The sequence below is a fragment of the Panthera uncia genome (assembly GCF_023721935.1).
Source record: "Panthera uncia isolate 11264 chromosome C1 unlocalized genomic scaffold, Puncia_PCG_1.0 HiC_scaffold_3, whole genome shotgun sequence".
In the NCBI taxonomy this organism is placed as follows: domain Eukaryota; kingdom Metazoa; phylum Chordata; class Mammalia; order Carnivora; family Felidae; genus Panthera; species Panthera uncia.
Window position 1 is genome coordinate 9,229,515 of NW_026057584.1, and position 25,840 is coordinate 9,255,354.

Sequence of the window (25,840 nt, forward strand, 5' to 3'; positions counted from 1 at the left end):
ACCCTGGCTTATAGCAAGCCTCTGCGAGCCACCCAGGAATGTATTAGAATCATCACCTCTGGCCCTTGCCAGGATAATTAAGTTCTGTGGCACGGGAGAGCATGCCTGCATCAACAATTCTCCTCTTTCCAGTTTCCTATTCCCTTTCTTCTTTCAGGACCCACTCACACACAATCCCCTGGCACCTGCTGGTATATGTTGGCCCAGTCTTCCAGCTGCACTGGAGTAGAACCCTCTTTTCATCTCGCAGGCCCACTCAGCATACTCCCAGTTAGGTCATGCTGAGGCTACTCTGCATAGCCTTCATTCAGGCAGGAGGTGGGCTGGTAAGGGTCTGTCTCCAAAGCAGGGGCAGGAGTTTTCTGCAGGCCCTGCAGGCTCAGGGGGATCTGGAGTTCAGAGCTCTCCTGTACATCTACCTAGAGTTTCGGGGCTTCACTCCTTCTTTATTGGTGCCCTAACTTTGGCACAGGAGGCCACCCTGAGCTAGAATTCGGGCTTCTCTGAAATGCTGCCCTTCTGAAAATCAGGGCCAGGACTTCCTTACTGTCTACTTTCCAGCTGCAGGGATGGGGGTGATTTTGGTTTAGGTGATTAATAGCTTTAAGCCTGTCTTTTACTCTTGTCAACATATTAGTGGCACTTAGCAACAGCCTTCAAACCTCCACACTTGTTGCAGTTACTATCTCTCCTTCTGTAAATGTCAGATCACTGTTCCAGCGAATATGCCTCTCCCCCTATAGCCCATCCAGTTTCTTACAGGTGAAAGTTTTGGCAATGGCACGGTTGTAACACCTCAGGCACTGTCAACATTCCACTTGTCACCATCTGACTAGACAGTGACCTAACATCAGAACCCCATCCTCAAGTCCTGCTTGCTAGGACCAATACCTTAAGTTGGGTTCCTTGGAAGCAGAGCCCGAGATAAAGTCTCTTGAGTAAGTGATTTATTATGAGAATTTTCTCAGAAGAAGAGGGGTGAGGGAAGCAGGATAGCGTGGTAGGAAAAGCCAAGCATGGGTTGGTACCAGCTGGAGACTAGCCCCAGCCTGATCTCGTGGAAAGTGAAGGGATACGGATCACTACAGGTTGGTTCCACCTTGGAGCTGGAAGCCGGCCCCCACGCCCAAGAGGTGTAATCTCCAGGTGAAGTTGGCATTGGCAGAGGGTGGTACTTTGGGGAAGAGTGTCATCAGCAGCCAACCCTCACAGCAGCTGGGACATGAAAGTTCTGCCCAAAAAGGAGATTTTCCAGGGTGTCAACAGCCTCCACTACACCAGTGAACTCCTCTCATTTGCTTCCTCAATAGAAAACACTTCCTTGAATTTCTTCTCGAACTCTGCCTCCAGTCTAAGTCCCATTAGGCCAAAGTCATTGTACTGAAAAATAAATCATAAAGACAAAAATAGCGATACTCATTATCAGTGTTATTGGACACCTTGCAATCAAAAACGTTTAGGACCTTGTTTTAAACACCTAAGTTACATTAACCAGGTGAAGCTTAAAAATTCAAGCAGCCAAGAACAACTTGTTTCCTATGTGCATGATTATTTCTGATTAAATAGACAGAAGTGAGAAATCACTGCCATACTTGGGACTCTGACGTATGTTGTTTGGGTTGTTTATTTCAGTGAGACTTAGGAAAGCCATCTATGTCCTTTGAAACCATCAAAGAGCACAGTCTAAGTACAATGAGCCATCCTGCTTCCCTGAAACTTCTAGTCCTCTCTGGTAACCCCTATAAACTACACGCTCCATTCACATGCAAGAAGTCTAAAATTGGGGTTTCTAAGAGGTTGAGTTGATCTGGGGAGAGATAAGAAGGGTGATATAACTTTAAGATGCCATTCTCTCCTCCTTGGATTTGGAGCAGGTGGGACTCCATTGCTGTCTATGGGCAGCTGTCACCTTTGAGGAGGGGAATGAGCTCTCAGGGGCCTGGGGTTCTGGTTGCAGAAATACCTTCTGACTCACTACTACTCTGCCGTGGTGAGCTTAAGTCCTGAAATGGAAAAGTCACTCATGTCCAGAGCTCTTTCTTGTGCAGGCTTGTCATAGGGTGAGGGAAATGTAAAATTTTCCAGGCACCAGAAAATGAGGGCTGAGTGAGTCAGTGGAAAGAAAATGAAATGGAGGCAGAGAGAGCGCCTCTTACCTTGTAAGATGCCCTGTGGTTCCGAAAGATGAGGCGCATGTCCTGCACAAACTCCTCTACTCTAGGGTAGCCTTGTTTATTTAGCTTCTTCTTGATTTTGTCCAACCACATGGGTTCCTTTAGGTTTTGAGACACCTCTTTAATCTGGTGGGGGAAAAAATATCAATGGGAGAGTTATTGGCATTGTTCAATGCCTGTCTCCAGTGGATTTCCTGAACTCCAGCAGAGATGCAAGACAAAGAAAATGGCGGCTCATGCTCTCCCTCTCATGGGATTCAGATCACAGATCCCCCCTGTGTGAAAGTCACTGAACATCACAGCGGCCTGTAATCATGGTTGGTTGCTGTTACTTACATAATAATAGTATGGAATCTTCGAAAAAAAGGAGCTCTCTGAATGGCAATAGACCTTCAAGAGGAGGAACTCACATTTCTGCAAAAGAAGGCGGCTGTGAATTCACAGCAGTTTGGAGACATTGAGCCCATTCACATGCCCAGGCAGAGGCATGACTTAACACTGTCTTCTGGAACTTTCCCCAAACACGTTTGGCTTTCAGAAACAGACATGTAATAGGTGAGTTATATATTCTGCAATTCAGTTCTGGTATGATTTCAGCATGATCGAGACATGGCTTGGAAGAGAAGGCTCCCTCAGGCGCCCTTCCCCTCCCTCGAGACCTGTTGGACTTCTCGGTGTCAGGGGGAAGGAGAAGCCTTGGGCTTTGCACCCAGCTCACCAACTGCTCCTCCGGCTGCATCTGCCTCTCCAGGACCTCAGATTCCCCGTGACACTGCTGCCTTTCCAAAAACTCCATCCTGCAGAAGGTACAACTCCACGGGTTCCTGAGAGGTCAGGCAAAAGTAAGCAAGGGCAAGGCCCCTGGAAACAGCCGCTGTGCCTACGGCTGTTATTGTCTTCCTTTTAGACATGGTTGATGGACACAGCTGGGAGATGAAGGGAATCCCTCTCAGAGCCTCCAGGACCCCCATGTGGACCCTGAGCCCATGAGGATGGCAAAAGGGTGCCCATGACCCTTCTCCCATTGTGGGTGGCAATAGGGGGCTCTGTGCATGGAGGGTGGGGTTAGGGTGAGTGGTGGGCCCTCCTTTCCCTATCTGAGCTGCTGGGAGCCCTGCCTGCTTTGTCTGAGTGTCAAAACTGAGCCTTAAGCCCTGGGGCCCAGGCTTCTATCAGCCTGTGGAGCCCATGGTAAAATGCACAAACCAGGCCATGTTTCCTGCCTTTCTGAAAAAGTGCAGAACACAAACAGCTGGTGTTCCCACCTCTATGAACAGGGCTCAGGGCTAGAAAATCTTCTCAAAGGGACAGTAACACTAGGTAGGCAAGGGACCCAGCCACCAGCCTCAGCATCCCAGAGGGCAGCAAAGAACAGTATTCCCTCCTGCTGCCAGAGTCTTTAAACAGCTGGATCATGCTGCTGGATGCCATACCTATGGCCCTGCTCCTTCTCTCTGCAGGGGGATTTCCTCCTATGGCAGGAGGAGGGGTTCCTAATCCAAGTGGGGGGACTTCATCTCACAAACCTCTCAGTTTCCACTGGTGGGATGTGACAGTCCTCATGAAAAGATCTTGAACAGGTGTCACAACAGAACAGCTTTCCTCCATCCCGGCACATCTCACACACATCGGAGTTTCCCGGCTAGAAGGAGAATCAATGTCGGCATCCCTAGTGAAACCCCGGCAGGCCACCACTATGGGAATCTAGAACTCACTGCCTTTGTGTGAACCTGCATGAACATATCTATGCTTCTCCCTGAGGTGTGAAGGAGTGGCATGGAGTGTAGACTTCAGAAGAAATCACGGTCTGCATTGATGCCCAGGAGGAGGGGCCTGTGTATCAGACCAGAAAAAATTCTCCCTATAAAACCAGAGATTCTAACACAGGAAGACTAGTAGCAAAACAAGATGATTTTACAGGAATTGGAATAATATTGTTACCTTGCTGATAAAACAAGTTCCTGAAATAAAGTATTAAATGCATTTGCCTATACTGCAATGAAGAAGTAGAATCATGGAAGGGCAAAATATTGAGAATGTAATAAGATGAATAAGCTCCTTAGTGTGGAAAGTGATAAAAGATGAAAAGACAATGGGTATTGAGGAGGGCACCTTTTGGGATGAGCACTGGGTGTTGTATGGAAACCAATTTGACAGTAAATTTCATATATTAAAAAAAAAAAAAAAAAAAGATGAAAAGACACTCATTAACCATTATTGAGTCTTGTTTTTGGCTCATATTGGGTAAACGGGGTTCTAGCTATTTCTTTTGTTTTTTAAAATGACCCTATATGAGGAAGTGCTAGTCCCAATGAATGTCTAACCAAAAACTCCCATTCTGTGTCCCAGGGAATCCTCAAAGACACCTCCATCTGGGGTTGAGCCTGCTCTGGCATGGAGACATGGGGTCATTTTACTTCTCATCAGTGCAGACACTCATAGATTACAATCATCAACCTCGAGGAAGCAATGACCCTCTTTCCGGAAGAACAAGGAAATAACAAATACAACAGTGCTTAAGAATCTCCCACGCATATACTTTTTAACAGATACAGCTCTTTGTTTCTTAGTCCGGCTGCACATTAAAATCATCTGGGCATTAAAATACTAATGTCCTGGTCCCAACGCCAGAGATACTGGGTGGGCATAGCCATTGATAGTCTTTAATTATAAAACAGGTGATTTTGTGTATCAGAATCATTTGGGACTTTCAAACAATCCTAATGCCCAAGACGTAGCCCAGACTTATTAAGTCAGAATTTCCTACAGAGTGGAATCCAGGTAATACTATTTTTCAAAGGTCCTCGTGTGACTCAGTATGCAGCCCAAGGTGAGATTTAGCCTGAGCAAAGTCTGGTTATTGGGCATAGGGATATCATAAGTCAATGTTGCATTGGCCCACAATATCTACCCCTGGAAAGATTATGAACAGGGGTGAGGGTCTCCGTCCATCCCAAACAAGCCACCCAAATGCTGGACTCGAGAGCTGTTTAGATGATTGAAGACCCCCTCTGTTGGCCTAGGGTCAAAATCAGTGTGGATAAGATCTAAATCTTGTTAGGGGATTGCTTTGGAGGTAAAGTACGGACAGAACTATTTGACTATCCCTCCTCTGTTGGATGGCCTGTGTCAGTATTACGGCTTATGGAAACCCTCTGTGAGTGCTACCCCTGGAGTCGTGCAAAGGTGACTCTGCCTCAAATGTCTATTTTGTTGCAATGAAAGGAATCAAAGCATGATTTAGTGTAGAGAGTGTAGCCACCCACAATCCTGATAGACATTATAGCCGGCAACCCTGTGGGACCACACTGTGATTGGTTGCACAGTGATGGTTTCAGTCCTAACCAGTTCAGCACCTTGGTGGCCCCCTTGAGACTGGATACATGGCCTCCATAAAGGGCCCACCTGCCTTGCATGCATTTCTCTGCAGGACTCACGACAAAGGTCTACCCCCTGGACTCACCAGCTTGGCCCAGCCTGTTCCTTCTGGCTGATCTCAGCTCTGCTGCACCTTGGAGTGGCTGTTTGGGATTTTCCATCTCCTTCACTATTGCCTTCTTTAAAATGCTGCTATTTTTTCAAATTTGCTCCTTACCCCTAATCTGCAGGTCAGCTCTGGCTCTTTCCACTTCAGCCCAGGTTCTAGAGGCCCCAGGGGACTAGAGCTCTGTCCTCTGAGCTCCCATACTCACTTTCAAAGGGAAATGAGGAAACAGGAAGGTTTTACTAAACAAACAGGAAAAGATGTTTTCATGCAGAGACACCAAGTCGAGAATCATCTCCCTGGTGTGGGTGATACACCTTCTGTTCTCAGCTCATCACACAGCGACATGCCCCAACTGAGTGTGAGCACGCTTTAGTCAAATGCAGCAATGGCACAGATAGTGCACGGAGGGACAAGGCCTGGATTATTCTGGGGTTAGAGGCATAGTACTTACATAAGGGTTAACTAAGGTATTGTTGTGAGACTTTGGTATTATCTGTTGAAAAAAAGAAAGATTGAATGACAATATTGAATGTAAGGATTGCATCCATCCCTTCTTTAACAGCCATTTGTTGAGGAATTAAGCCACAGTCTACCCATTATTTCATACCTGGTTTCATGGACCTACATATCTACTTGGAGAATAAAAAGTACCAAAATACCACTGTTGGGCCCAATGCAAGTTCAGTTTCCTGGATTTCCTACCCAAGGTAGGCCTTTGTGAAGTCATGCAGGGAGTCTGGTCCTGGTTCCCACAGATGGAGTTGGAGAGACTCCACTGGTTCTCCTAATTTGAGGATCTCTCAGGCATTTTTCTCTACCTTAGGAAGTATCATCCCACTGGGAGGAGGTGTAATGAGAGAATCAGGCCGATAACTCATCACCAAGAGCCCCCAGTGACCACAGGACCTAGAGTCCTGGAATCCACGGGAACGTCCCAGAGAATCCCACTGCCTTTCATAGTCCTCCTAGAGCACAGCCCTAAAGACGAAATGTGCCCAAGGTCCCCAGTGCTGCAGCTTTTCTTCCAGAAGGTCACCCTCCTCTCTCCTTCTAAAAAGATGTCAGCTGGGTGACTTTTCAGAGGTAATTGACTATCACTCACTAGACTTACAATTCTTTTGCGTATGCAGTAGAATGACCTGGCTTTCTTCCCTCTGGAATGCAGCTTTTATCTCCATCCAGGACAGAGTAGTCATAGACAAATGATCCATGGGACAATGACCTGAGGAGTGGCCATGTCATTGCCCCTTTCTCTGTGTAACCTAAAATTTCCGTCCCCCTCCCCCTTGGTTAATCTTCCATGTTAGAATTTGAGGTTGAAACAATCCTCAAGGTCAGGAATATTATTTCAATCATCTCTAATGGCCATTGGGCATTTAGTATGGGTTTGATGATTATATGTTGAATGACTAAATAAATTGAATATTGCTTAACTTAAGAAAAGAGATTGCTATCTCTTAAGAGATTGCTATCTCTTAAGAAATATTAGAATATGATATACTGGAGAAATATATTATTTTACAACACAGCAGCTGTCACCAAAGGGGATTAGTGACCCTTGTCAAGAGCCGATAAGCTATCACATGGTTTCAAGAGTAATACTTAAGTTTCCAGAAGCCAAGGGGCACTATCAGCAAAAGTGGTTCTGAGACTCACAGAGGACTCATGGGAGTAATATTGGATCCTGAGATTTGCCACTTTGGGGAGTTCATGGGGAGACAAAATATACAGGCTTGTTGCTAAATAGTGCTGCACCCATGCGTAAGGGTAAAACCTGTTGATAAGAAGTTGCAAGCTCACAGGGGTAATCTAATTGAGTAACTATTTTATTTTATTTTTTAAATTTTATTTTTATTTTACTTTTTAAGTAAGCTCTATGACCAACATGGGGCTTGAACTCACAATCCTGAGATCAAGAGTTGCATGCTCTACCAACTGAGCCAGCCAGACACCCCTAACTAAGTCTTCACACCTGGGGAATGATATAGATGCTGGTCTTTAAAATACCAAAGAGATCAAATAATTGTTTCCCTTTAGGAAATCCAGGGGATTAAATATCCCAAGGACCGAAAGTTCAAACAATCCAGAACATCAGATAATCACGTTCCCAGTGGAAGATGAAGACCCATTGCCCAGCTATGCTTGACCTACCTTAGAAGTTTGTGAAAGTCCCAGATGGCCACTCCTACCTGAAGTATGTAAGAATAACATGTCTCACCTCCCGCTCCTTGCTAAGCTCTTATTCATACCCAATCTTGAAAAACCTTGTCTTGAATCTACACTGCACTTAACCTGTTTATTTGTTGTCTACATAGATTTCTTCCATTGAGAGAGAAGTCATTTTCTCAGATAGAAAGGAGATCTGTAGCTGAAAGGGTAGCATCAAAGTAAAAAATTTTCCAGATTGGCCCCTCCCATATGATACATCAGTCTCCCAAAAACTTCCTTCCCAACAGCACTGTCTTCAAAAACGGCAAATAATTTCCCCTGAAAAGAATTGCATATGTATGTGTGTAAATTTAAATGGAAGGTGAAAGGGTATGAAATGGGTCAGAAAAGAAATATGCCTTTTGTTACCTGTCACGTGGAATAATACAGTTTCATATATGTCCCAGAGTAGACTGTCTACCAGAGAGGGGTCGTCTGAATCACCAGGAACAAACTTGCTCCATCAGATTTCATTTAAGTTAGACAATAGTAACAATGATTTTTTTAGAATATGAGTTTGAGGGGCACCTGGGTGGCCTAGTCTGTTGAATGTCTGACTCTGGATTTCTACTTAAGTCATGATCCCAGGGTCGTGGGATCAAGCCCCACATCAGGCTCCACACTGAGCATGGAGACTGCTTGAGATTCTCTCCCTCTCTCCCTCTGCCTCTCTCCCCATCTCATGCTCTCTCTCTCTCTCTCTGTGTCTCTCTAAAAATAAAATAAATAAATAAATAAATAAAAGAGGTGCCTGGTGGCTCAGGCAGTTTAAGCGACCAACTCTTGATTTCAGCTCAGGTCATGATCTCATGGTTCATGGGATTGAGCCCCGCATTGGGCTTCACGCTGACAGCACAGAGCCTCCTTGGGATTCTTTCTCTCCCTCTCTCTCTGCCCCTCCTCTCTCTCTCTTTCTCTCTGTCCAAGTAAGTAAATAAACATTAAAAAAGCAGAAACTCTGAAGTCACATGCTCAAAAAGAAGGGTGGGGAGATGGAGGAAACCTAAGTATAATAACTCAACTGAGAATAGTATATAATTGTACATAATAATAGCAGTTATGTGATGAGAACTTATAAAAAGTGACATAATAATCACCTTTCTTTTCCTGAAATATTTTCTTAGAGGATTATGTAGAAATCCTTTCTGAAAGATAAAAAGATCCAAGTATGTGGTTACATGTGATTCTGCTTTGTGAGTCTGGCATTTTCAGCCTCTTCCCGTATATTTCTACCTGAGTGTCCCACTGTCAACTCAAAGCCAGGGTGGCTAAATGACAAACCATCTCCCTCTCTTCACCTGTACTTCTTCTAGAATTCTATCAATGGTAGAATTTCAAGCAATGGAAATATCATCTTTAGAACTTTTTTTTTCTCATGTGCTTTTCCCCCCCAAATTTTAAGAGGTTTTCCTTCACAGTCTCTTTGACACCTCCCATTTCCTTTCCATTCCTGCCAATGCCACTCATGCTGAGTCCATCGACCAAAGCAATTCAATCAACACACACTTATCCCACGCGTACTGGATATCAGATACTCTGGACAATCTTGGGAACACAAAGATGGGCAAACCCTAGAGGTGTCTAGAGAGAAAAAGTAAATACATGGAAAGATAATTATGAAACAGTGTAATAACGGTCTTGGTAGTGGGCTCGTGGATCCCAGAGAGGGGATGGAAATCACTTCAAGGCGCCATGGTTGTCTAAAATACTGCTTTAAATATGTCATCTCACATCTCAGAAGAATTCACTGATTTTTCATTGTCTATATTATGAGTTTAAACTCCTTAGGCTGATATTAAATCCCTCCATAAACAACTCTAATTGATGGATCATGCCTGTCATACACAACCTGTCTACCCCAACCCACAGAGCCACTTTAGTTGTAGCTCTGGTTTTCATGCCATTCTTTCTCTGGAGTAGCCTCTTTTCATTTGTATGACTGTACACTGTCTTCTTTCAGTGTATTACATGAAGTTGTCTGCACGCGCCTGAGTCACAGTAACCTCTCTCTCCTCTCAGCTCCAGCGCCTCTCCAGGCAAAGCCCCCTTTCTGGCGTTTGATGTGGCATTTTACAGAGGTTTTGAATGTGGGGCATCTCTTCCTGGGTAAGTGGATAAACTCAGGGGCATCAGGTTTTATCTATAACTCAACAAAAAGGTGGTGAGCAAATAATGACCATACAACATGGAAAGTCCATCTGCTCCAGTCCCTGGAATACCTCCATCAGCCATCGTAGAGGCCTCCTACCACAGCGCACACTCAGCTTCCAGTTCTTTGATCTTGCGTAGCCTCCTCTGATTTCAAACTCCCTGGGGGTGAACCATTTTCCATCCTCACTCTGTATAGATCTCACCAGGGATCCTCCTGTAAGACCAGGGTAAGTTGATTCTGAGCCCTCTGCGTCTTCAGAACTCCGATGATGGGCTCCTACCACAGTGCATCTGGAGCCACCCAATTTGGGCTCCAGATGTGTAGCGGGAGAGTGTAACCTTCCTTTTCAGCCTTCAGACCTCCCCAAATCTAGCCTGTAAGTCCCCTCAAAGGAGATTTCCTGCCTTGGGGCAACATTTTTTAAACCTCATGCAACAACAAGGTGATGATTACCATCAAAATCAATCTTTTATAAGTATTTCAAAATCATCTACAAAGGAAAAGCAAGTGAACCTGAAGGGTGAGAGGATCTCAATTTGCTGGGGAAAGAGAACAGACCAGAGTCTCCAACAGCCCTTGGGGGCAATGTGGAGGCAGAACCTCAAGTTGAGACTGAGCTCAGAATGGCACCACCCAATATCTGTAGCCTTTGTTACAACAGTTTTTATCCAATGTAATGGCATTATTGAGCAGATATTTTCCCATCCCCCAAATCACGGATAGCTGATAATAAAAATAATTAGGGAGGCACCTAGTGGCTCAGTTGGTTGAGCATCTGACTCTTGATCTTGGCTTACGTCATGATCTCACAATTCATGGGTTCGAGCCCCACATTGGGCTCTGCACTGATGGTGCGGAGCCTGCTTGGATTTCTGTCTCTTGTTCTTTCTGCCCCTCCCCTGCTTGTGCTCTCTCTAAATAAATAAATAAATAAATAAATGTTAAAAAAATAATTGTGAAGTGTTACCCAGTGGAAAATTAAGCTATGCGTAAAAGATAGTCATATGCTATACAGCATTTCTCAGTCATTAGAAAAACACACATCAAAATCACAATGAGATACCACTCCACACCCACTGGGATGGTCGTAATAAAAAAAAGTCAGACACTAACAAGTGGTGGCAAGGAAGTAGAAAAATCGGTGCCCTCATACATCGCTGGTGGGAATATAAAATAGTGCAGTCACTGTGCAAAACATTTTGGTGCTTTCTCAATAAATTAAATATAGCTTTACCCTATGAACTAGTGGTTGTACTCCTGGTCTATAACCAAAAGAACTGAAAACACTTGTTGACACAAAACTTTATACATGAATATTCAAAACAGCATTGGTCATAATAGCTAAACAGTGGAAACAACCCAAAGTGATGAATGAATGATGTGTATGGTGTATTCATACCATGAAATGTATTATTTGGCAAAAAAAAAAACCAAAAAACAAAAACGAATACATGCTATTACACAGATGAACCTTGAAAACATGATGTTAAAGTGAAAGTGCTCAGCCAGAAAAGGGCACATATTAAATAATTCTGTTTATATGAAATACCCAGAATAGGCCAATTTATTAAGCGGAAAATAGATCAGTGGCCGCTTAGGGCTTGACAGTGGGATGAACTGGGAATGCGTACTGACTGCAAATAGATATGACATTTGCTTTAGTCGGGGACAGACACAAATGTTCTGAGATTAGGTTGTGGTGATGGCTGAACAATCCTAGGAAAATGCAAACAAAGTTCAACAGTGAATTGTATACTCTGGGTGGGAAACTGTACGATATGGGATTGTATCTCAGTCAAGCTATTTAAGTATTTTACATCAATTACATAAATTAATTCCTCAGAGCTACACTGTGAGGTAGGTTTTTAATTATTATCCCCTTTTTAGATGAGAAACATTTCATCTAAAGCTCAGAAAGGTCCCACTCTCTACTCAGATAAATCAGGCCCTCCTGGTATAGGTGTGGCTGGGGTTCAGGCTTCCAATTCTAAATTCTGTGCTCTTTTCACCACATCAACACCTTGCCCTGGTGGTGATCATCCAGAAGGGAGAGAGGATATGAAGGTCGAGGTTGAGGGCTTCTCCCTTTTAATTCTGATTTACTTCTTTTTGGTTCTTTGGGCACCCCCATGGACACTTCGATGTGGGAGTGAGCACCTAATATGTATGATTTCTGAAGGTGTAAACATAGCATCTTAGGGATCCCTTCTTCTTTCCCTTGAGCCAAACTTCAGCCTCAATACCTCGACCTGTGCAATTGACATGGGTAATTCACATACTGCAAATCAAAGTAGACCTGGAACCCACCTTGTTTCAGTTTCTTCTTATATAACATCCCCTTCACCTCACCACAGGTCACAGGAAGTATTTGAGAGCGAAAATCCACCATAGAATCTGTGTGGCTTCTTGACCCTGAAAGAGAAGATTTCTTCATTCTACTTCATTGTGCAAATTAATCTTGTCGATTTTGTTCCTATAAAGATATAGAGGTGCTTGGAGAAATCTATTCCACAAATGTCTAGAGTCAAAGTCTTTCTTCTATGTGGCATTTTTGATACATAACGACAAAATGTCTACCTTTATCTTACCCCTCAAATCCCACACAAAACAGAATGCTTTTTCAGAGAAATCAGGCTTCAAGAAAACTGCCTTATTCTCAATCATTTCAACCTTGTTGGTTCTTCTATGACATTGAAACCCACAACAGCTGCCATGTTCTGAAGGGAGCTGTCCAGCCACACTATTTTACTGCAGTTAGGTAACGGGAGACAAAGTAGCAGACTGCACTAATGCCTTCTTGATTGAGATCTGACTGAGCAGAGGGAGGGTAATGAATGACAGGCTAACCTAATGGAGATGACGTCTGCCTTCTAGTCTTGTTCTCTGCTTTGCTTCATTTCTCTCTCACATCAGCTTTCTCCATAGCTAAAAGAGGAGCTCAGGAAACTCTAGAATAATCTGCACACTGCATGAGGAAAGGCAGCTGGAGACCTGACTCCACAAAATCAGGGGTGAAAAGTCTTCAAATGAACTAACTCAAGGAGGATGTGTAGCTGATGCTGTCCTTCCAGCCAATGTTTTAGAGCCAAGATGGGAGGTGGGGGCCTGTCCATGGTCCAGTTTTGATCCAGGTAGACTATCAGAACTGCAATGAACAAGAGGGTTAGCCTAATTCACTCTCTTGCTTTACAGATGAAGAAACTGAGGCAAAAGAAGTCAAGTGACAGGCCTAAGCCCACACAGTCAAAAGTAGAGAAAGGCACAGACTACTACTGACCACTACTCTTGGCTGGTGTGCAACCTGTGACTCTTGATGTAGCAAGAGAAGGATCAGCTAAATAATTTGTGGGTTGTATGGCAACAGACAATTCCCAGCTTGGAAGTTGTCAGTTCAGTGGGGACAGCATTCCTGTAGTGGCCCCTGGACCTGCAAGTCCTGGTCACCAAGTTACTTGTTTATGGGATTATCTTCTTTCTCTCCCTGACATAGTTTGAAAATGATTCAAATTGTATACATCTCTCAACAGCTACTAAAGCTGCAAAGCAGTTAGGGAAGTGGGTTTATTACTAAAATCACAGAGCACAGGAAAATAGCCGTTTAGTTACTGAAGTTATTCCCCTTTTCTTCTTTACCTTTTGACCGGACTCTTTTCCGTGAGGCTCTGTCACCATGAGTTGAGTAAACAGGAGGTCTGCCTCTCTTTTTCCCTGAGAAAATAGAAAAATATAATCACTGAATGTATTAGTGCTTTCCAAAATTTCCATTTAAATATAACTTCCCCAAAGTCTGTCTAATGGATAAAGAAAAATACACAATCCCTAGTTTTAAGATACCAAGAATTAGATAGGTCATCTTATGTTCATCTTGTATTTTATTTGTCATATCTCACATTAGTAAAACAAACAAGTGAAATCAGCATTTCATTTATATCTCAAGCAACTATGTGTTAAGTACTTAATAGGTGCCAATTGTACATCTACTAATTGACTTAGTCTTCTCAACAAACATATGAAATCAAGATGATGATCACTGCCATTAAAGAAACTAAAATATTCAGGGAAAATTGAGACAAAAATTACAAAATTAAGTGAAGGTATTTCAGGTTTCTTCTTGCAGAGAAATAGAAATGGAAGTTCTGTGAGGGAAACTCTACGGTGAGCTTCACAGGTGAGACACATGTTCCACATCACCTTGAATGAAGTTATTTATACATCTGTGCTGAAAGCAATAGTAAATAGTAAACCAAAGGCTTTGTCCACCTGGGTTTTGACAAAGATATTAGAATCTAAGAAACTAACCAGAAGAAGGCTAACCTAAGAAGACTGGGTAGAATTGAATCTTCTAAAATCTTAATTTCAAGCAGTTATTAAGGATTGACCTGGTAGATGTTGCAGGGAGGAATGTTCTTCCTTTTGAAAGTTTTGGCTATGGATATGCATCTCAGTGTTTTCTATCATGCAAATGTGGTTTATTTTCTCAGACAGAAGGATAAATTCCTTTTCTCCTCTCTGTGTTCAATGCCCTATCACCTGGTGGTACTGGGTTAGGTTATTTAGACCCCACAAGGAAATATTTTCTAGAATACCCTGTCCTAAGTGCTGTAAAATGTCAGCAGGTTACAAGCATATTAGACCAGCAAAGTAAAAAGAATCTTTCTTTCAATCAAACCTAAAATGGACCAATTGCTTGGTTAGTAATTCCACTTTCTGGTCATTAGCCTAAACAACCACTGAGAAGGTTTTCATTTCTTCAAGACCAAAATGGCCCCATGTACAAATATTGATAATTAGACCTTATCACAACATCAAACAAGCTACAGACTGGCAAGTTGTCACTCTGTTTTAACTTCACCAAGATAATAGCAGTTCAAATGAGGGTCTACAAAGATTTATGAACTCAGTCTATAAGAATCTTCTATAAGAAGGTGGAAGACTTGGGTAATACTAGCCATGGGGTAAGGATAACTACTAAAAAAGGTGGAAATATGGTTCTCAAAAAGGCAGATTAATCTCTTTGCCCCATCTTGCTTCCTCTCTCCAGAAAGTGGGGTCACCAGGTGATAGAAGGTCATCGACCCAGGTATGGTTCTCTAAGGGGCCCCTCCTCGCCTCCTCTCCACCCAAGATGCCAAAGTAGTTATGGACTCTCTCTGCTGCTCTCCCTCATCTCTTTCCTGAAGGCCCATGCTCACAACCCAGTAAGAAGAGATCCAGACAGCTTATTCTTGCCTCTCCTAACTGCCAGTCAGGCTTGGCACTCAAACTCTAATCACAGTCTTGAACAATCCAACAAATAAAAAGTTCTTTCTTGCTCTCTGTCTCTCTCTGGTTACATCTTTCCTGGAACTAGTGGCTTTGTTAGATTTACCTTTCATCAAACCTGTAAGGCCTAATATTCTTAGGCAGAAAAAGGAAATACATTGAAGTCCATTCTAGTCTGTGGAGCTTTTGGCATAAGGAGATTTGGATCTTAAAACCAACTAATTCATAATACAGCACTATTGTGTTTTACTTTGAAAACAGACTGACTAAGCAAGACAGGATGTAACTATTTTTTGTGTTCCCAGTTTGTAATACCCATTTAATAATAAAATCCCCCACCACAAACTCTAATATGGCAGTCAGAATATAATTTAAGGTTTTTTTTTAATCGTTATGCTTGGTATTAATTAATCTCTAATAGTAAGTGGGACAGAATTTTAAATTTTTTCCTGCTTTCCCAAAGTTTTAGAAGAAGTTTCAATAGCTGGGAACAATTCACTAAGTGCTAATGGGGGTAACTAACTGTCTCAGTCTACCCAGGACTAAGGGGTATCCAGGATTCAGGATTTTCAGTGGCAAAACTGGGACTCTCCTGGGCAAACCAGGGTGAGTTGATGGTCTTAGTTTCAAGCTATTCACAGAGGCAATGCACCAAACCACCTATGTGACCATACAAAGTATTGGGGGAACAGGTTACCCCAGCTCTGGCTCTTCACTCACATCCAGGCAGCAGAAGAAGGTCTACATTTCTCTCCAAAGAAGTCAAGCAGTGGCGCCAGATCACACTGAGAAGCTGATGAAAGAATCTTGTGGAGGAAAGAGCTAGTGACTGTGTACCCTGCATTCCCAATGTTATCTCAGAGCTGCCTCTGTCACGTGAGACACTTCCATATTCTTATCTCTCTTCTCTCATCCGTCCCCCCTAATCATGGAGGGGCCCAAACCAGCAGCTCTTGACTGGGGGGGGGGGCAGAGCCAAGAGAGAATGTGAGAAGAATCTGACCGTGCCATTTCTGCACTACAGGTGCCCCAGACCAACGTTTGCTCAGGCTGAAGGAGGGGAAGCACTTTGAAATGGAGAAAACATTGACGTTTTAATGTAGTACAGAAAGGATTCCCAACTAATGGAAAGAGAATTTCACTCTTGGGACAAGGAAAAAGAACGCCATCAGACATGCCCAAGACAAGAAAAACTCATCCAGAAGGCAGACTTGAAAGAACAGTGAGAAAATGAACTTGCTTTCCATTTGTAATTTACCAAGTCTGGCCATTTTCATAAGCCAATGATGTAAGGTAAAGAAGTTTCCATGAAAAGCAGATAAAACTCAAGAAAAGGATTTTAGGTCCTGGGCAAATAAAAACTATAATATAAATGCAAGCAATTTATAACCTTGGCTCCAAATGGGTTTGTTTGCTTTCTAGATTTCATAGCTTCCAATTTGACTGGTAATGTTGCCTAGTAAAAAATTAAGGAGGATCTATGTTCCTCAAAACCTTAGCAAAATTCGCATTTGCCCCTGAGGCCAAGTGTAAGTGACACCAACTTTATCTTACCCTTGATCTTGGCAGGTTCTCGCAGATGCATTTTCCCCTTTTTCCCACTGGAGACCAACTGGCCAGGAGTGTTGCTGCTCTCTAGGGGATAAGCAGGGGAAGATACAGAGTTGGACAAAACAGGAGTTGACATGAGAGACCAAAAGCAAGTGAGTGAGTGAACACCAGATTCAATTCTGAACCCCCTTTCACTGTTCACTCAGACAGGAAAGCACATTAATGGTAAGGGATCTCAAAGAGAAGTCTAGTACATGCTCCACTTTTAGGAGGACTTATAAATGACATATAAGATTTCATTGTATTTTGGAAAGAAATGGTTTAGAATTCATCTATGTACACAGAGACCTAAATGAAAACGTATGATAATTAAATCCAAACATTTGGCATTCGGAAAACAAGTGTTCTTAAAATGGATGCAACCACTTTTGTTTTTCTTTCCCAACAAAATTGTACACATTCGCCAACAGGGAAACCATGTAAATTGAGAAGAACATCAGATATAGAGATTGGTGAAAATTAATAACTTTCAATTGGACTATGAAATCTTACTCTATCGATCTGGTTCAAAATTGGCCATCATATGGAAAATTAGGTCTAACTCTCATTGTCTAAAAGAAAAGAGTTCTTTAAACCACTACTGAAATAAAAGATTTCAGGGGTCCAATTAGAAGTAATACATATAGGGGTGCCTGAGTGACTCAGTTGAGTGTCTGACTCTTGGTTTCAACTTGGGTTGTGATCCTGGGGTACTGGGATTGAGCCCTGCATTGGGCTCCATGTTGAGTGCAGAGCCTGCTTGGGATTCTCTCACTCTCTATTTCTCTCTCTCTCTCTCCCCCCACCCCACATGTATGCTCTCTTTCTCTCAAATAAGACTACAACAAAATTCAAAAAAGAGGTAATACATATATACTACTGGAAATTTAGAAAATGAAAATTGTATGAAACATCACCATTCTAAAGAGAGCCATAATTAACTTATTCAACAATATTCCCCCAAGCTTTTGTCTTTGTATATTTTCCTATTTATTTGCTTTTAAATGTTTATTTATTTTGAGAGAGAGAGAGCATGTGTGCACATGTGTACACATGAGCAGGGAAATGGCAGAGAGAGAGAGAGAGAGAGAGAGAGAGAGAGAGAGAGAGAGACAATCCCAAGCAGGCTCTGTGCTGGCAGTGCAGAGCCCAATGTGGGCTCTGAACTGAAATCAAGAGCTGGATGCTTAACTGACTGAGCCACCAAGGCTGTCTCTTTACTATTTAAATACTTTTTCATTGCAAAATTTGAACGTGTTTAATATTTCCAACGTAAACACGTGCATTTAAAAACCACAAATAAAAAAACACCTCAACTCCAATGACCATATATATGCAACTACTGCTTACATTTTTATTGATGAACATCTACTGATTTTTCCCCTATATCTATGTCTCTCTCCATACAGATCAATATGTACAAATAAGAATTTGTAGACAGATAAAAACACATTTGTATAGTTACATGTTTTTGCTTTTTACCACATGCACAAATGCGCACACACCTACACAGTCTGCTTTTGCATTTGTCTTTCTGTGGAACATCTTACCAAATTAATACAAGTTTCTCGAGCCAGCAGAGAGCCACATATTGAGGATGGCAGTGTCTCCCTGAATCATTTAGCTCTGGGTGATTACATGTTAGAGAACTAAACGATTTTGTGGAAGCCACTGTGTTTTCAGGCCTCTGTTAATAGTGGCTTAGCTTATGTCCTAAGGACACCACTGCTAGGAAGCAGCTCAAGGGCTTACCTTTTTGGGATATGTTTCTCTGAAATTTCCTTTTATGTCTTGTCCAGCAATGGCCTTTCTTTTTTCCTTCGAACAAAAGAGAATAAAGTTAATCATTCAGAGCTGTAAATATAATTCTCAAAGCCATATGTGTTGATAGTTTTCAAGTACTTTTACAGGCCACAGAACAGGGCAAAATTCTTAACTACAAGCACAGCAGCGTGAGGCTGATTGCAGAGTTCTGCTTTATTCTGCACGGACTTGGGAGACTATAGGAGATGACCTTCCTTTGAAAATTAAAAAAAAAAAAAACCCACTAAAATTGGAAAATAAATTCCTGCTGGTGCCTTCACCTGAATGATCATTGTTGTGGGTATATAGCAGTATGTTTCCTCTTCAAGTGTCTTTCTGGTACATTCAAATGTGCAATAAGGAGGCACACTCCTCACAGCTGGATCGTGTCACGGATAATCCGCCGTGCTGGGGATTCAGAGCCATTCTCAGCTTTGACGTGGAGACTTAAGCAGTCTCCGTACGTGCAGTTGTGACCCAAATCCTCCCACTTACATGCCATCTAATGCTCGAAGTTCCGGGAGAATGTAAAGAATCCTCAGCGGGTTATGTGTTGTGTTTTGCATTCTTGTGAATGATGTGAAAATACAGGCACGTGAGAAGACCGTTGGCACTGGGTAAACAGAGCTCGTACCTTGTTACTATTGTGAAATAACAATAGCCAACTACTAGATTTTTACTGCTAAGGGTGAAGACCCAATCCATGGAGGAGGCCTTCCAACTCCCACTTGAGATTTCCATTCGTAGGTGGGTCAACTCACACTCTGGGACTTAAAGGCAGGAAGGGCCTTGCTCATCCAATGGAAATGGTATGTTCAAGAATTCAGGGGTCTTGCCCCATTGGCACCTCAACTTTCCATGACCCTTTACAGCCCTCTGTAGGGGCTACAGCTGCATGCCAGGCTTGTGACTCCTCCCAGAAACTGCCCAGTTTGTCTCTTGGTGGGGAGAGCCACATCCCAAGGGGCTTTACCCCTACCTGCTCCCAGCACACTTATCAGGCCTTGAGGCCTTTTGGGCCCATGGGTGGTGCCTCAACACCATCCATGCCTCAGCTTACAGACCAGTTGACTCTGGCCACACCATGGTGACTCTAGAAACTCACAGGTGTCATGAGAGTGACATGAACCATTTGTAGTCTGGCAATGGTGTGCCCTTATCCAAAAAGCTACTTCCAATGCACAGATTGTCTGACTCTATGTCCCTCAGCTTTTCCTGTCCATGCACTTCTGGAAGGCTCTTTGGTCACTGAAGGCAGCTGTCCCCAGAAAGGATCAGCTTCATTCCTGCATCATGATCAGGATCAAAGCAGTGGAGGATTAATGGTGTTAGATAGACCAATTCTGAAAATTCAGGATTCTGTTCTGCCTGTTCCTGGAGACGATGCCTCATCGTTTCCCCTACCAGCCTAGAGGGCACAGCCTTCAGAGAGCCCAGGGGATTCAGATTTAATTCTGATTACATTTTATGCAAATGCCTTTACTCCACTTGTTTCTGGCCATCTGGATAAAGGGTCTGAGTGGGAATAGGAGATGATTTGGAAAGGAAGATGAAGTTCCAGCCACCTGAATGGTACACACAGATTTTGTGGCAGTAAAGGAAGAGCAAAAATCCAGGCATCTGAAGAGGGAACCTGGGAAACCCTAGTAAGAATGGAGGAAGGAGGAACATTAATGACATCTGCCTTGCAGAACTATCCCGAACCTACCACCAGAGAGAAACCACCCTGGTACATGCCTCTTACCACAGAGATGCTGAGTCTGGCATTCTGCATCAGACACGAGAAAACAGAGACAGGCCCCAACTTCTGCACATCCCGTGCAAGATCCCTCTGGACATCATCCCCACCTCCACTCTCAGTCAGTGGGGAAGGGAGACAGACGCCACTTGGTTGGTATGATGGACAAAGAGGACAGATTAGATGGACTGTCCTCAGGAAGTTCCCCCCAGCCAAACCCTACCCCCAAATCAAGGACTCAATGCAACAAATGGAACTGGGAAGTCTAAGGTTTATAGCTGGCCAGGGGCCCACGTTGGAGGCACTGTCCATCTTCCCCTGGCTGATGTATGTTCCTCAACAACTGCAAACATTTCCCTTCCAGGGCCACCACGTGTGCCCATGGGATTGCCCTTTTTGTGTGAAAACCAAGCATTCACTTGCCTCCTTATGCAAACATGGTAAACTATAGCTTAGGCTACAAATTTAGTGGCTTTAAACAACACAAAACTATTATTTCACAGTTATGTCAATTAGAAGCCTGACAAGAGTTTCTCTGGGCTAAAATCAAGGTTCCAGTAGACCTTCATTCCTTTCTGGAGGCTTTAGAGTAGAATACATTTCCTTGACTTTCCTAGTGTCCAGAGGTCATCCATATTCTTGGCTCCTTTCCTCCATCTTCCTCCTCCTCCAGCCAGCAACATGGCATCTCTCTGTGACTATCTTCCATAGCCACCCTTCTACCCCAACAGCCAGGAACAACCTTCCATGTTTCAAAGCCTATTCCATTATATTGAGTGTACCCAGATAATCGAGAATAATCTCACCTTTCGAGGTCCTTCGCTTAATTATATCTGTAAAATCTCTTTTGCCAGGTCAGATAACAGATTACAAATTTCAGCAATTAAGATATGGACATCTTTAAACAGACATCCTATTATTATCTCTTATTATTGTAAGTAATAATAATGCTAGCATTAAAAAACTCATTTCTAACATCAAAAGCAAGTAAAATCTTATGCACGCTTACTTCTTTTCCTCTTGAGTTTTCCCGAAGTAGAGTTGTTTCTAAGATCCACAGTATCTAGAATCACAGATGAGGGTGAGGAAACAGAAATTAATCAATAAAAGTTACCAATGTTAGGATTACTCAAACTGCAGAAGGTTTGAATTTACAAAGATGTTTGAGTTTATCATTTCTCTCTTCCTTCTAAAGGGACTAAAAACCTACTGACTTTAGGAGTCCAGAATGAGCCTTCCTTTATTTCTCAATAGTAATTCGAAAAACACTCTTAAATACCTATGTACTTCAGTCTACTCAGAGATGTTTGTCTAGGTCTTAAGATTTTTGTGAGGATTAAATAAAATCTTATGTCCAAACATGTATAGGGAATCACTCTGTAAACCAGTGACATGCTAGAGGGCATCCATCAAAAATATATGCTAGGTCAAGAATAGTCTTTCCTCATGGCAATTAAGTGGCATGATCAGTTGTCTTTTGAGAGTTTTCTAAGGTTGTGACAAAATGACACTATTATCTACTAGCAGAAGTATGGTTGGCTTTCTTGATCTCCACAGGAGATTGGCTGTGAGAGGGTGGAAATCACTGTATGAATACAAGCCTTTATGATTAAGACTAATGTAGTCAATGAGATACTGCCATCTTTAAGAGCATATTTCCACCACATCATTCATGCATAATCAGCAGGGACCATCTTGTTAAACATGACTTTATAATAATCTCTTGCCTCTCTATTGTTGCCAAAGGGGTCAGGTCAAGCAAAGCAGGGAACAAGATACTGGGATGGGCCAGAACACCTGACACCATCCTACTTGGGTCTGTGGTGCCCATAGAGTCATGCCCATCCCACACCCACAGGTGGCTTTACCTATCATGGCACATGCTTCGCTGTCTGCAGTGCTTGCTTCTGGACCTTCTGGCACATCCTTTGAGAAGCACATAACACAGGTACACTTCTCATTTCCATGTGCTGGTGGCTCTGCTCCTGGGCCAAAATTGTGATGTATGAAGACTTTTATTTACCCTGGTGATCCCCTTTTCTGTACCCTTCTGGATCTCTACTTCTCTACTTCTTCCTCCAAAACCTTTCATTGGCCCTACCCATCTCTGGCCCTTCCTTTAAGTCTTGCTTTTCCCTTCCTTGTCTTTTTCTCTTTGTCAGCTTCTGTTTCTGGTTTTATTATTCTTTAAGTCATAATTACCTTGTCCATCATAGGGTAGTAGGCTGGAAGTAAGCTCTTCTAATTCTTCCTCACTATTTATTTGGACAGCTTCTAGTTCACCATATGCTAAAGAGAAGCAAGAAAATTACAGTTTGTGGATCCTGAGACAGTGATTAGGGAAGAGTTCTTGGTGCTTTCAGGTTGCACCCTGATATTCTGAGTTAGAATGAGCTGCTTTCTGGGAAAAGACTATTCCTGCTCCCATAATCACAACCAAGAGCTGCCAAAGCCATGTTTTTCCTATCTTTTGTACCTCATTCTGCTTTCTCTACTCTCACATTTCTATCTGTAGCTCTAAGAATAAAATAAAAAGATCCTAATCTTCCAGGAAAAAACCAACTGTTCTTTGAAAATTGTAAAAAAGTAATTACCAGAATGAGTTTTAAACTCATCCCATTTGGCCAATCACTATTTACATCACAAACCACATTTAAAGCCAGGCAATTAGTGACAGCTTTACACTTCTGAAAATCAGCCAATCATCAACAACAGCCACTCTCCAGAAAGCCCGAGTCTATGACTAAATGATAACCTAGTTGTAAACTCTCCCTGGTTCTAAAAGTCTGTAGCCCCTGAACTACAGCCTTCCCAAAACTCTAATAAAAGCAATTTTCTTTTTAAAAAAATTGTGTCCTGTAAGTACAGTACCTGCTTCCACCATGTGCCTTGCTCAGCAAGCAATAAATCCCTCTTTTAACTTCAGATGTTGTACGATGGTCTAGCCCTTCAAAAATGGAGTTCCCACCAAGACCATCCTGAAGAGTCTTGTTTAGGGATCTCCTGTGGGACCCGCGGATCAATAGGTGTAAATCCACAGCCTCTTGTGCCCAACTCAGATGGTCTTCCTCATCAACCCATCTCAACAGTGACTTGAGCTCTGACTTGTTTCACTGAGTTCTTACTTCTGAATTAATTTTATTGTTTAAAGATGTGTATGCAATTAGATGCAAAGTAGTTAGACATTTTGGTTTGGAGGTACAGCAGTTAGCAAATATTCTGGTAATGTTTTTATTCTTCCACTGTTTCACTTACTCTCACTTTTGTCTATTTTTCAAAAGTCTTATCTTATGTGTGTTTGCTCCTGATTTTCTTGTGCTTCTTGAATGTTAGAAGAAAGTGATCCAAAGCAAACAGATGGAGGCATAGACCTGATAAGTCCCCTATCCAAAGCTAATTAACAGATGTGGGTCTATTAGACAGTAGCCAATTTGTGCAAATATATTTGGTCACTCTTGGTCTTGAGTCCCCCACCAAAACCTCTTGTCAATTTTTGAAAGTAAATCATAATCTGAGGTCAACTATTATCATGTAATCAACCCTATGTCCCCATTGTAGTCTTTGCTCTCTGGATGAACCCAATACCACATTCACTTGCAGGACACCATTTGCACTAATGACTGCATATAGTATCTTTGTTGCTATTTGTCATAGGTGTATCTTGGCCAAAGCCACAGTCTTCCACTGACAGAACTCTACTTCTTCTTTGTACCTGCAGAATGATTCTTGCACTTATCTTAGTAAATGGCAAAATTTCACAAAAGATGACTTTATGTTTCATTGACAACTTTGGGCATGTCAAGAGTAAACAGTGCATTTGATAGTATTTTTTTAATGTTTATTTATTTATTGAGATAGAGAGAGAGTGCCAGTGGGGGATGAGCAGAGACAGATGGAGAGAATCCCAAGTAGACTCAGCACTGTCAGCACAGAGCCAGATGGGGGGCTTGACTCACGAATCGGGAGATCATGACCTGAGCCAAGATCAAGAGTCTGATGCTTAACTGACTGGGCCACCCAGGCGCCCCTGATAGTATTTCTACAAAAGAGAGAGAGATGACCGAAAGTTCCCATGTCCCAACCACTTACTGCTACTTTCAGACCATCATCTAATAGTTTCTTCCTTTTCTTAAAAAAAAATCCCTATAAATTTAATAGGTAGATATATATTCTGCAAATCAAACTACCAGATCAAGTGTACTAAAGAAAAGAATAACTTTAGAATTCCTAGAAAATTCTCCTAAGCATTATCAATTTATGTTTTTTTTAATTTTTTAATGTTTATTTATTTTTGAGAGACAGAGTGTGAGCAGGGGAGGGGCAGAGAGAGAGGGAGACACAGAATCAGAAACAGGCTCCAGGCTCTGAGCTGTCAGCACGGAGCCCAACACAGGGCTTGAACTCACGAACTGTGAGATCATGACCTGAGTCAAAGTCGGAAGCTCAACTGACTGAACCACCCAGGTGCCTCTACACATAATCAGTTTATAATTGATGTGAACATTAGTACGTCTACACTATGCATAACTCAAGATTTGCAAGCAATCAGCAAAGTAGGTATATCTCACTTCTCTGTAGTGCCTAATGCAATTACTATAATCTTTTCTAATTCTCAATGTCCCCTTGGATCCACTTCCCTGATCACAGGAACTGTGAATATCATGAGATATTACCCCTATTATTAGGTTATGCTATATGGCGGAGTCGATATTAAGAAAAAGAGATTATCAAGACATGAGATCATCAATGCTGGTGAGGATATGGAAATAAGGAAGCTTGGTGCACCGTTGGTAGGACTGTAATGTGGTACAGCCAATATGAAGGACAGTATGAGAGCCTCAAAACATTAAAAATAGAACCACCATTATCATCCAGCCATTTCACTTCTGGGTATATATCCAAAGGAAACAAAATAACTATGTCAAGGAGATATCTGTGCCCCCATGTTCATTGCATTATTGTTTACAATAACCAAGACATGGAAACAACCTAAGTGTCCATCAACAGATGAATGGATAAAGAAAATGTGGTGGATACACACACACACACACACACACACACACACACACACAGAGGAATATTATTCAGCCATTAAAAAGGGGGGGGGAATCCTGCCATTTGCCCTTCCTTACATGATTCGCTTTCTGGCAGTGAGCTCCAGTCTTCCTGGGGGTCTTCTTCATAATACATCTCTAAACAGTCACTGCTACTTTCTGTTGAATAGAATAAAATCCATTAGCAAATCTGGCATAGGACCAATGGAAACCATAGTAGAAAAACTCATCCTGAGAAAACAGACCACCAAGGAGGCTCAAGTATCTTCCAGGTGGGAATGTCCCTGCCCTCATACCCTCCTGCCTTTGAGTTCACCTGAGCTGGGAGTTGACATAGCTCATGCCACTATCACCAGAGGCTGAGAATGGTCA

General features: G+C 42.5%; 1 protein-coding gene across 13 annotated transcripts in view; it reads right to left on the minus strand.

Moving 5' to 3' along the window:
* Positions 1-932: 932 nt before the first annotated feature.
* The window catches only part of SP140 (SP140 nuclear body protein), a 65,333-nt gene continuing 40,425 nt past the window's right edge, over positions 933-25,840 (minus strand). For 10 of the 13 annotated variants that reach the window (XM_049614761.1, XM_049614758.1, XM_049614759.1 and 7 more), the window contains 16 exons: positions 25,547-25,627; positions 22,617-22,703; positions 22,283-22,399; positions 21,424-21,477; positions 18,626-18,691; positions 16,838-16,918; positions 13,655-13,729; positions 12,329-12,433; positions 10,089-10,234; positions 8,967-9,014; positions 6,113-6,154; positions 3,701-3,816; positions 2,893-2,998; positions 2,511-2,588; positions 2,157-2,300; positions 933-1,380 (listed from right to left, as the gene is read on the minus strand). In XM_049614761.1, the coding sequence (XP_049470718.1) occupies positions 1,273-1,380; positions 2,157-2,300; positions 2,511-2,588; positions 2,893-2,998; positions 3,701-3,816; positions 6,113-6,154; positions 8,967-9,014; positions 10,089-10,234; positions 12,329-12,433; positions 13,655-13,729; positions 16,838-16,918; positions 18,626-18,691; positions 21,424-21,477; positions 22,283-22,399; positions 22,617-22,703; positions 25,547-25,627 (1,454 nt within the window). In that variant the 3' untranslated portion in view covers positions 933-1,272. Of the gene's footprint in view, positions 1,381-2,156; positions 2,301-2,510; positions 2,706-2,892; positions 2,999-3,700; positions 3,817-6,112; positions 6,155-8,966; positions 9,015-10,088; positions 10,235-12,328; positions 12,434-13,654; positions 13,730-16,837; positions 16,919-18,625; positions 18,692-21,423; positions 21,478-22,282; positions 22,400-22,616; positions 22,704-25,546; positions 25,628-25,840 lie in introns of those variants that run through there. The other 3 variants (XM_049614752.1, XM_049614757.1, XM_049614762.1) reach the window with 3 other exon arrangements.